At 44.1% G+C, this 12,325-nt stretch overlaps 1 protein-coding gene across 1 annotated transcript in view; it reads left to right on the forward strand.

The window, feature by feature from the left end:
• Positions 1–1,378: 1,378 nt before the first annotated feature.
• LOC132820500 (uncharacterized) overlaps positions 1,379–12,325 on the forward strand; it is a 38,066-nt gene continuing 27,119 nt past the window's right edge. The window contains exon 1 of the mRNA XM_060832708.1: positions 1,379–1,509. Coding sequence (XP_060688691.1) covers positions 1,498–1,509 — 12 coding nt within the window. The 5' untranslated portion in view covers positions 1,379–1,497. The remainder of the gene's footprint in view (positions 1,510–12,325) is intronic.

Below are 12,325 nucleotides of genomic sequence, written 5' to 3' on the forward strand. Positions count from 1 at the left end.
GTGTTGCTGGTTAAAGCACAGCAGGTTAGGCAGCATCCAAGGAACAGGAAATTCGACATTTCGGGCCAGAGCCCTTCATCAGGAATGAGGAGAGGGTGCCAGGCAGGCGCAGTTAAAAGGTAGGGAGGAGGGACTTGGGGGAGGGGCGATGGAGATGTGATAGGTGCAAAGAGGTCAAGGTGAGGGTGATAGGCCGGAGAGGTCAGGAAGAGGATTGCAGGTTAGGAGGGCGGTGCTCAGTCCAAGGGAATCGACTGAGACAAGGTGGGGGGAGGGGAAATGAGGACACTGGAGAAATCAGAGTTCATCCCTTGTGGCTGGAGGGTTCCCAGGCGGAAGATGAGGCGCTCTTCCTCCAACCGTAGTGTTGTTATGTTCTGGCGGGGGAGGAGTCCAAGGACCTGCATGTCTTCGGTGGAGTGGGAGGGAGAGTTAAAGTGTTGAGCCACGGGGTGGTTGGGTTGGTTGGTTCGGGCATCCCAGAGGTATGGGTGAAGAGAAAAATACTGGGAAACCACAGTTCAATACCACCAGTGGGTAGCCTTTGAAATAGTGCTCCTTTTGCCAAGATCTTCAGTTCTTTGATCCCCTTTTTCCACGTTATGTCACTTTGCAGGAGCCACAAAACAGTTGTTACACGAGTTACTGGTGAAAGGCAACAGATAAAGCAACTCGTAGGAGAGAATAACTGGTTTACTTCAGGTAGTTTAGTAACAGAGGAGAATACTGCTACAGAATCTGTGTCAGCAATCACGCGGCTTAACCCCCAATTGATAATGTTGACGTTTGGTTTAAGTTATTTCATAGACTGAAGCATATTCCTTACCAAGATTATTGCAGAATAAGCAGCAGACGCTAATGGTTTCTCAGGGCCCCACAATTCGTGTACCTAATCCAGCGTTTTCCTTCTTCTCGTGGGATCATTTCATGCAGAGTTTGGACAGTAGGGAGGGAAACTCTTGCTAACACTGCCATGGATGGGGGAAGACTTTATGGGTCATTCCACGAGTTACTGATAAGGACTTAATCTGGGATGGACGGTAGCTGATATACTCAACAGGTCAGAATGGAATGATGAGGGAAAACTCGCACTAACCCTCTTCACCAACTTTCCCCATCCCCATCCCCATCCCCATCCCTATCCCCATCCCTAACCCTACACCTCCTCCTCACTGTGACAAGTCGAAGCCGTCAACGGTAATGACACATTCCTCACTGACATGGCCAATCAGAACGAGGAGGCTGGAGACACTAGCGAATCGGCGTTGTCCAGGCGCGGGAACCGATGGTCTATTGGTGAACGTTCATGTAGGGCCCGCCCACCGGCCCTGGTGACTGACGGGTGGCCGCGGCCCCCGGGCAGGCCGCTTTTGGAGTGTGATTGGTCGACCGGTTGCTATGGTGATTGGTGAGGGTAGCCGGAGCGTCTGGAACTGCGGTAGAGGGGGAGGGGGAGTGCAAACCTGTTGTCAACGTATTGACCCAGAGTGAGTGGAAATGGCTGCCAAGGTGAGTGGAAGATATTCTGACCGGTACGTCAAAACATTCCCGGGAAAACCGCTTTCAAATGACAGGTGAATAGTGAGAGAATTATAGGAGGGGGGGAGGGGGGGGGCTGCGAATTTTGCCGGTGTGGGTGTGTATTTGGGGGTGACAGTTAGGAATCGGGTAAAATGGGAGGGAGTCGGATCGTAAAGACCTAATTTGGGGCTTGGGCGCCCGAAAGCAAAGGCAGAAGGTAGGGCGATAAATGAATGCACTGTCGACTGTATTTAACAGAGCACTTAAAGGGTGGGGTTCCTGTCGAGCAAGAACAGACAGGATTTTAACCCTGAACCTCGTTGCTAACACATGGCAGATAATTCACTTTCTTTGGAATCATCTCAACGTAAACTAATAAAGGTTAAAACCACAGTTCTGCTGTTGGTTTCACTGTGTATAAGATCACAGGAACAGAAGTGAATGCTTAATTAGCTAATTAGATTAGATTAGATTAGATTACTTACAGTGTGGAAACAGGCCCTTCAGCCCAACAAGTCCACACTGACCCGCCGAAGCGCAACCCACCCATACCCCTACATTTACCCCTTACCTAACACTACGGGCAATTTAGCATGGCCAATTCACCTGACCCGCACATCTTTGGACTGTGGGAGGAAACCGGAGCACCCGGAGGAAACCCACACAGACACAGGGAGAACGTCCAAACTCCACACAGTCAGTCGCCTGAGTCGGGAATTGAACCCGGGTCTCAGGCGCTGTGAGGCAGCAGTGCTAACCACTGTGCCACCGTGCCGCCCACCTGTGCCACCGTGCCGCCCACAAACTGAGAAGCATGATGACTTGGGTGCTGAATGCTCTAATAATTACGAGTTAATAGAAGTCAATCATCATGAACACATACACATTTGATGATAGAGCAAAACACTAAATGTTCACGATTTTGGACCAAGCAAATTGTTTAAACTGTAACCTGACACTACTGATCTTAGGTGATTTTAGTGTGCATAGATCTGCTAAGTTCTAGGCTGCTGGTGATGATTCTATCTCAATCTGCAATGGGTTGGTTAAATTTTGTCTGAAGATGTTGCTGTTATGTGGCCTAAAATATACGATGTTGCTCAGTCATTTAGATGCCATTTTTCACAATCATAAAGGAAATACCAATTTTGTTTTCATTGTAAAATCAACATAAGATTGTTGCAGACACAACCTGAGGAACTAATCTCTGATTAGGTGATCGAATTGGAAGAGTCCAGAGATTGTACTTGTTTTTGAGCTGACAAACCTAAGACTCTTATTTACTGTCTCAGTTTATCTAATTCTGCCACATTCTGACAGGTTTCTAATGATAACTTGGTCTTTGTAAGACTTGAGGTAGTATTTACAATGAGGGTGCTAATTTTACGGTTGAATTACAGGTCCAGTAGCTCAAAATTGGATATCTCCAGACCAAGATCCTTCTAAATTTTGTCTTTGGGATGGCCCAGGCATGAAGAGTGTTGAGGGAATGTTTTCTGAAATTAAGATTGCAAAGGGGCAATTATGAAAGAAATAGAGATAATGCTGCAGGATAAACTGGGAAATTCTTTGGAGTTACTACTGTTAATGGTGTTTTTGTGGAAGTGTGGCAGAAGTTCTGTTTATGCATGTGAACGGGGTACCTGTTGCAGTTCAATAAATTTTTGGCGATAGAGTGGGAGTAGCTGCAAGAAATTTCCCAGATATCCAGTTAAATAAAAGGGTTCAGAAAAGATTTACAAGGATGTTGCCAGGGTTGGATGATCTGAGCTACAAGGAGAGGCTGAACAGGCTGGGGTTGTTTTCCCTGGAGAGTCGGAGGCTGAGGGGAGACCTTATAGAGGTTTACAAAATTATGAGGATCATGGATAGGATAAATAGACAAAGTCTTTTCTCTAGGGTCGGGGAGTCCAGAACTAGAGGGCATAGGTTTAGGGTGAGAGGGGAAAGATATAAAAGAGACTTCGGGGGCAACTTTTCACCCAGAGGGTGGAACGTGTATGAAATGAGCTGTCAGAGGATGTGGCGGAGGCTGGTACATTTGCAACATTTAAGAGGCATTTGGATGGGTATATGAATAGGAACGGTTTGGAGGGATATGGGCCGGGTGCTGGCAGGTGGGACTAGATTGGGTTGGGATATCTGGTCGGCATGGATGGGTGAGACCGAAGGGTCTGTTTCCATGCTGTATATCTCTATGACTCTATATTGATGAGGAAAGAAAGTCAGGTGATGACAGCTATAAAAAGTCCTGTTTACGAATAGTGCAATTTCTGTACAGACGGATGTGAAGCATTTTCTGTACAGTTGTCGTAGGGCATACGATAGAGAAATTGTTTAAGGATGTCTCTCCCTTCCTGAGAGGATGTTAGTTACATGGGGATTTGTTTTATACAATAATCAACAGTGGTTTAATTAGACTATTAATACTAGGTTTATTCATTAACTTCAAACTTCACCAGTTGCCATCATGGAATTTGAATCCATGTCTTTCGATCATTAGCCAAGCCCTCTGGATTACTAGTCCAGTGATATTTCTCCTGTGCCACCATCTTCCCAAATTTTGAAAGGTTCGCAGCATCAATTCAGTTTTCATCTCTTCAACTCCTTTTCAAATGTGGCCTTTGCAATATTGAACTTATTCTCAGCACAACAACTCACCTACTTGTATATATTCAGCTAAAAATGGGAAAGAAATGCCTGATGGGTAGACTTGGAGCGTTTCTGAGAAAATACTAAATGTTTAACAAATATTAAATTGACAAATTGGACAAACAATCAAGGTAGTCCTATCAGACGCCACAATTTTAAAACAAATGTGAGAGAAAAGAGGATACAGAGACAGTCACCAGCACCTAAAAGAACAAGGAGGAACCTGTGCTTTGAAACTCATAGAATCCTGATGAAGGGCTTATGCCCGAAACATCGAATTTCCTGTTCCTTGGATGCTGCCTGACCTGCGCTTTAACCAGCAACACATTTTCAGCTCTGATCTCCAGCATCTGCAGACCTCACTTTTTAACATAGAATCCCCATAGTATGGAAGCAGGCCGTTCGGCCCAACAAATCTACACCAACTCTCTGAAGGGCATTTCACCTGGACCTATCCCATAACTCTGCATTTCCAATAGCTAACTCACCTAATCTACACATCCCTGAACACTATATAGGTAATTTAGCATGGCCAATTCACCTAACTTGCACATCTTTGGACTGGGGAAGGAAACCAGAGCAAGTAGCAGAAACTCATGGAGACACAGGGAGAACATGTAAACTCCACACAAACAGCAAACCACAGCTGGAAATGGGTCTATGGTGCTGTAAGGCAGCAATGTTGCCTTACTGTGCCACCCAAATAGCACAAGAATGTGGAGACAGCAGCTTTGTAAAGATAGAGCGGGTTCAGAATCTTGTTTTACAATGTACGAAAGTGGGAACAACAGCTTGATAAAGAGTGATCAATTGTTCCAAAATATAGAAGCACAGAACAGGCCCTTTGGCCCACGATGTTGTGCCGAACATTTATCCTAGCTTAAGCACCTATCCATGTACCTATCCAATTGCCGCTTAAAGGTCACCAATGATTCTGACTCTGCCACTCCCACAGGCAGCGCATTCCATGCCCCCACCACTCTCTGGGTAAAGAACCTATCCCTGACATCCCCCCACACCTTCCACCCTTCACCTTAAATTTATGTCCCCTTGTAACACTCTGTTGTACCTGGGGGAAAAAGTCTCTGACTGTCTACTCTATCTATTCCCCGATCATCTTATAAACCTCTATCAAGTCACCCCTCATCCTTCGCTGTTCCAATGAGAAAAGACCTAGCACTCTCAACCTTTCCTCGTACGACCTATTCTCCATTCCAGGCAACATCCTGGTAAATCTCCTCTGCACCCTCTCCTAAACTTCCACATCTTTCCTAAAGTGAGGTGACCAGAAGTGCACATGGTACTGCAAATGTGGCCTTACCAAGGTCCTATACAGCTGCAACATCACCTCACGACTCTTGAATTCACTCCCTCTGCTCATGAGCGCTAATACAACATAGGCCTTCTTACAAGCTCTATCCACCTGAATTGAAAATGTGTTGCTGGTTAAAGCACAGCAGGTCAGGCAGCATCCAAGGAACAGGAAATTCGACATGGCAGCATCCAAGGAACAGGAAATTCAACATGGCTATCCACCTGAATGGCAACTTTCAAAGAGCTATGAACATAGACACCAAGATCCCTCTGCTCCTCCACCTTACTAAGAACCCTACTGTTAATCCTGTATTCCGCATTCTTATTTGTCCTTCCAAAATGGACAACCTCACACTTGACAGGGTGAACTCCATCTGCCACTTCTTAGCCCAGCTTTGCATCATATCTAAGTCCCTTTGCAGCTGACAACAGCCCTCTTCACTATCCTCCACTCCAGCAATCTTCGTATCGTCTGTAAATTTACTGACCCACCCTTTGACTCCCTCCTCCAAGCCATTAATAAAAATTACAAATAGCAGAGGACCCAGAACTGATCCCTGCAGAACTCCAGTTATAACTGGGCTCCAGGCTGAATATTTACCATCTACCACCACTCTCTGACTTCGACCGGTTAGCCAGTTCTCTATCCAACTGGCCAAATTTTCCACTATCCCAAGCCTCCTGACTTTCCGCATAAGCCTACCATGGGGAACCTTATCAAATGCCTTACTAAAATCCATGTATACTACATCCACTGCTCTACCCTCATCCACATGCTTGGTCACCTCCTCAAAGAATTCACAAATCCCTCACAAATCCATGCTGGCTGTCCCTAATCAAGCAGTGTCTTTCCAGATACCCATAGATCCTATCCCTCAGTATCCTTTCCATTACTTTGCCTACCACTGAAGTAAGACTAACTGGCCTGTAAATCTCTGGGCTAACCCTATTCCCTTTTTTGAATCAGGGCACAACATTCACCACTCTCCAGTCCCCTGGCACCCCAGTGAAGACGAAAAGATCATTGCCAACGGCTCTAGAATTTCCTCTCTTGCTTCCCACATAACACGGCATGGTGGCACAGTGGTTAGCACTGCTGCCTCACAGCGCCTGAGACCCGGGTTCAATTCCCTACTCAGGTGACTGACTGTGTGAAGTTTGCAGGTTCTCCCCGTGTCTGTGTGGGTTTCCTCTGGGTGCTCCGGTTTCCTCCCACAGTCCAAAGATGTGCGAGTCAGGTGAATTGGCCATGCTAAATTGCCCGTAGTGTTAGGTTAGGGGTAAATGTAGGGGTATGCGCTTCGGCGGGTTGGTGTGGACTTGTTGGGCCGAAGGGCCTGTTTCCACACTGTAAGTAATCTAATCTATAATCCTAGGATATATCCCGTCAGGCCTGGGGGACTTGTCTATCCTCAAGTTTTTCAAAATGCCCAATACATCTTCCTTCCTAACAAGTATCTCCTCCAGCTTACCAGTCTGTTTCATACTCTCCTCTTCAACAATACGGTCCCTCTCATTTGTAAATACTGAAGAAACGTACTCATTCAAGACCTCTCCTATCTCTTCCGACTAATACACAGTCTCCCACTACTGTCCTTGATCGGACCTACCCTCGTTCTCATCATTCTCATGTTTCTCACATAGGCATAAAAGGCCTTGGGGTTATCCTTGGTCCTACCCGCCAAAGATTTTTCATGCTATCTCTTAGCTCTCCTAATCCCTTTCTTCAGCTCCCTCCTGGCTATCCTGTATCCCTCCAACGCTCTGTCTGAACCTTGTTTCCTCAACCTTATGTAAGCCTCCTTCTTCCTCTTTACAAGGCATTCAACCTCCCTCGTCAACCAAGGTTCCCTCACACGACCATCTCTTTCCTGCCTGACAGGTACATACATATCAAGAACACGTTGTATCCACATTTCAACGACATGCTTCCCTGACAGCCTATGCTCCCAACTTATACTCCTCAGATCCTGTCTTGCAGCATCATATTTACCCTTCCCCCAATTGTAAAACCTACCCTGTTGCATGCACCTATCTCTCTCCATAACCAAGGTGAAAGTCACAGAACTGTGGTCACCATCACCAAAATGCTCACCCACTAACAAGCCCATCACTTGTCCTGGTTCGTTACCAAGTTCCAAATCCAATATGGCCTCCCCTCTGGTCGGACAATCTACGTACTGAGTTAGAAAAGCTTCCCAGACAGGAAGCTATACTTCACTTAGTGAGTTTTGAGAAGATTTGTAGCTCAGGTTGAGGTTCTGGATGTAGGTTTGATCGCTGAGCTGAAAGGTTTGTTTTCAGACATTTCGTTACCATACTAGGTAACATTGTTAGTGAGCCTCTGAATGAAGCACTGGTGGTGTGGCCCACTTTGTATGTTTGAATTTCCTTTGGGTGGTGACATCATTTCCTATGGTGGTGTAATTTCCTGTTCCTTTTCTCTGGGGGGGGGGGTGTAAATGGGATCCAAGTCAATGTGTTTGTTGACAGAGCTCCATTTGAGAATTCCTAGAAGCGTGGCATTCCATGGCACCATCAGTGCTTCATTTGGAGGCTTGTTGAAGATGTTACCTAGTACAGAGACAAAACATCTGAAAATGAATCTTCCAGCTCAGCGAGAAAACCTGCATCCATATACTTCAGTATGAATGCAAAATGTGCTACTGATACTTAACTAATGGAAAACAAGCATTGAATACTGTGCAATAATTATATCTACAGTATAAACTCCATCAACTTATCAGAATTTTATGTCACTCTACGATAAACAGAGCAGCTGTACAACCTAAGAATATGAAAACTTGTCACAAAAGTCACAGTGCGTGAGCCATGTGTCCAGAATTTGTTGCAAAATGGCTGATTTTAGCGAAGTGTTAGTGGGCTTGACTGCTATTTATTCCTCCATCATATGTGGGAATTGCTGTTAAAGATCCACATTTAGGTCTCAATTCCTAGAAGCACTACAGCCTGTGCAGTGAAGTTACAGACACAGTTATAAGAAAGGGAGTTCCTGGACTCTTTTTTTATATATACAGTAATTCAAGAACATCGGTGTTTTTCAAAGTCAGGGCAACTTGTTGGTGTTTCCGTGCTCCTGCTGATGGTGTTTTTCTAGGTGAGATGCTGTCAAATAAGTCTTGATATTGAAAAAAAAATCAAATAGCTGTGGAAACTGCAAGAGTTTGATGTGGCTAACAATCCATTCCAGGAGAAGTCGTGATGAGTTACTTCAATGCATGTTGTACATAATAGTCATTGCAACTACAGTGCATTGGTGGTGGAGAGAGTGAATAATGTGGATGAGGTATCAGTCACTCGGGCGACTTTGTTCTGGATGATGCTGAGCTTCTTAAAGTATTGATAGAAATGTACTCATCCAGGGAAGTAGAGTATTCCCTAACATTTCTGACTAGTGCTTTGCAGTATAGAAAATAGGAACAGGAGTAGGGAAGGAGAGTGGGGTCAGAACCTTCTCCTACAAGCTCTGCTACTCAGTGTTATCATGACTGATCTCTGTCAACATCGTACTCTCTCCCCACACCCCTTTGACATTTCTATCCCTCAAATCAGAATAGATAGATAGGCTTTGGGGAGCATGAGGTGAGCTACTCAGCATAGAATATTCTATGACCAATTCCTGTAGAAAAATAGCTTGTATGGTGAGTCCAGTTAAGTTTCTGGTCAATTGTACCCTCAGTATGTTGATGGTGGGCAATTTGGTACTGGCAATGCCATTGAATATAAAGGGGTAATGGCTGTATTCCCTTGTTGTAAATATTCATTGCCTGACATATGTATGATGTCAATTTTACTTGCCACTTTTATTAACCTATTTGTCTAATCAACTTATTCAGAGGTGTTACAAATCTCTGGAGCAGGTGGAACTTGAACCTAGATCACTCAGTGACTGTTTAGGGACACTATGCTTGCCACTTATTAGCCCAAGCCTGTTAGCCAGGACCTGTATGTGGGAAAAGAACACTTGGTGTCATTAATTTCAATGTTACTATGGCTTATTGATACCATACTTGGTTAAATGCTGCCTTGATGAGGAGGGCAGTCACTCTCGTTTCACCCTAGAATTCAGCACCTTTGATTATTTTTAGGCCAAGACTATATTGAGGATTGAAGCTAGAAGTTCAAATAAGGAGGCTACAAAAATATAAAGCTAAGTTTTTAGTGAGTGGGCAAAGATCTGGCAAATTGAATGGAATGTGGGAAAATGTGGAATTGTCTATTTTGGTCGGAAGAATAAAAAAATGAAGCATGTTGTCTAATTGGTGAAAGGATGCAGAGCAACTGCAATCCTAGTGCACGATGCACAAAAAATAGTGTGCAGGTACAGCAAGTCATTAGGAAAGTTAATAGAATTTTATCATTTGTTACAAAGGGAACAGAATACAAATAAGGCAGATATGCCTCAGTTATACTGGGCATTAGTGAGACCAGATCTGGACTACTGTTGGTCTCAAACACAAATTGAAATTGCTGCACAAGCTCAGCAGGTCTGGAAGAATCTATGAAGAGAAATCGGAGTCAACATTTCGGATCCAGTGACTCTTCCTCAGTACTTGCCAGTTTTTAAATGCATTGGAAACAGTTCAGAAAAGATTTACTGGACAAATACCTAAAATGGGAGAAAGTGAAGAGTGCAGATGCTGGAGACTCCGTGTCGAAAAGTGTGGTGCTGGAAATACACACACACCAGGCAGCAACTGAGGAGCAGGAGAGTCAACGTTTTGGGCATAAGATTTCCATCAGGAATGTTGGGGGGTGGGGGGAGCTGAGAAATAAATAGGAGGTTAGGGGTGGGGCTGGGGGAAAGCTAGCTGGGAAGGCGATAGGTAGATGCAGGTGAGGGATGATTGTGGTAGGTTGGTGGGGAGGATGGAGTGGACAGGTGGGAAGGAAGATGGACAGATGGGACAAGTCAAGAGGGCGGTGCCAATTTGGAGGGTTGGATTTGGGATGAGTTTGGGGGGAGGGGAAATTTGGAAACTGATGAAGTCGACGTTGATGTCGTGTGGTTGAAGGATCCTAAGGCGCAATATGAAGTGTTCTTCCTCCAGGCATAGGCTTGGATTTGGTAGTGGAGGAGGCCCAGGACTTGCATGTCCATCGTGGAGTGGGAGGGGGAGTTGAAGTGGTCAGCCACATGGCAGTGGGGTTGTTGGGAGCATGTGTCTCAGAGATGTTCCTTGAAGCACTCTGCGAGTTGGCTTTCCGTATCCCAGTGTAGAGGAGACTACATCGAAAGCCAGGACACAGTAGATAAGGTGCAGGAAAGTCCGGCAGAGTTTTCTATTTCTAATCTCTTTCTCGATTTGCTCTTATCAAATTCACGAGGATGTATCCACGCTCACAGTCAACACTTGATGTCTGAGATGTTGCACAAATGTCCAGAAAATTGGACGTCCTTTAGAGCATAGCTAACCAAATCACTGAATGTTTGAATAAAACCCGTCTTGACATTTTCCACAACGACAAATTTGAAGTCAGACCATTCCTCATGTATCTTTGTGGCCACGTTTTTTAATAATATTTTGATTTATAAGTAGAATGTTCCAATATGTTGCACAGTACTGTCTTTCCAAATTCATAATCTTTTTTCTTGGTTTCTTGCAGCATGATCAAATGCATGCCACCCTCATAATTCTTCTTCTGGAAATCTGCTTTCCATTAGTTGTATAGGTGTTCAATAAATTGAAAGACTCCAGCAGTGTCCACATCACTGAGAGCAGCCAGGACCTTCTTCACTCCTAGTTCACCTCGATACTGGGTTCTCAGTTTACTGATCTAGGCTTCAGGAAATTGCATGCTTCAATAGTTGTTAAAGAGCTTCTCTGCAAGAATTTGCACAATGATATCAATTCAACAAGAATACCATTCAGAGCTGTCAATACAATGCAATATTTTGACTTTGTCAGCATCTTCAGGCAATACTTGGTTTTTTGGATCATTGCACTGATTCACTTGCTCTCTGCAGTAATCAATTGAGCCATTGTGGTTTTTGCCTTAAGTGCACTCACTGCAAAGTATCTTGACAGCCATCTCGCATCATTCAGAGGTTGAAATGCCACTGTATTACATTGTGACTTAGGGCAAGTTAAAGATTTTTTTTCTGTTCTTCACAGTTGATTTCTGAACATTGTATAGACCACGTTCTTAGAAGCTTTGCAAAGTTGACCCCTCTATCCAAACATCACCAATTCTCAGATGTTCTCTGTAAGCAACGCAATGCTGTTCTGACAAATGGTTAATTTTGTAAGATTGTGACTACTCCATTTTTCTTTCCTAGCATAACAGAGGCTCTGTCTGATGTAAACTTTGCCATCTTCTGTAAATCAAGGTAACTGAATGTAAAATTGATTGATTGTTGCCACATCAAGGCACTGTTGCAATCAATGAGTTTCAAAATTCCTGCAAAGGCAGTATTGTAAGCAAGTTCAGATTCTGGTCAAAACTTGATGTATGAAATCAACATTTTTTTCTCTACTAAAATGTTCATACTTTTATCCACTAGCAATGTATGAAACAGTGATTTGCGCAATCAACTATCTGTATAATAAAACCAAAACACTCCACAAATTCAAAGGTGTAATTCTCACTGCACAAGCTGTCAATTACTTTGCCACATGATCATCAATGTCTTGTACGCAAGCATGGATGCATGCATCCTTACTGCATGTATGACATTATCAGTGAGAACTTTCACTATACTCTGGATCATATATTTCACAATAAGTTAAAATGTCACCAAGTCATGCATTCTGTTTCTATGTTAAGGATGACATTTCAGTTTTGATGAAGCCATTCCATTATGAAATGTGCTCAG

Source organism: Hemiscyllium ocellatum, chromosome 11, assembly GCF_020745735.1.
Source record: "Hemiscyllium ocellatum isolate sHemOce1 chromosome 11, sHemOce1.pat.X.cur, whole genome shotgun sequence".
NCBI lineage: Eukaryota > Metazoa > Chordata > Chondrichthyes > Orectolobiformes > Hemiscylliidae > Hemiscyllium > Hemiscyllium ocellatum.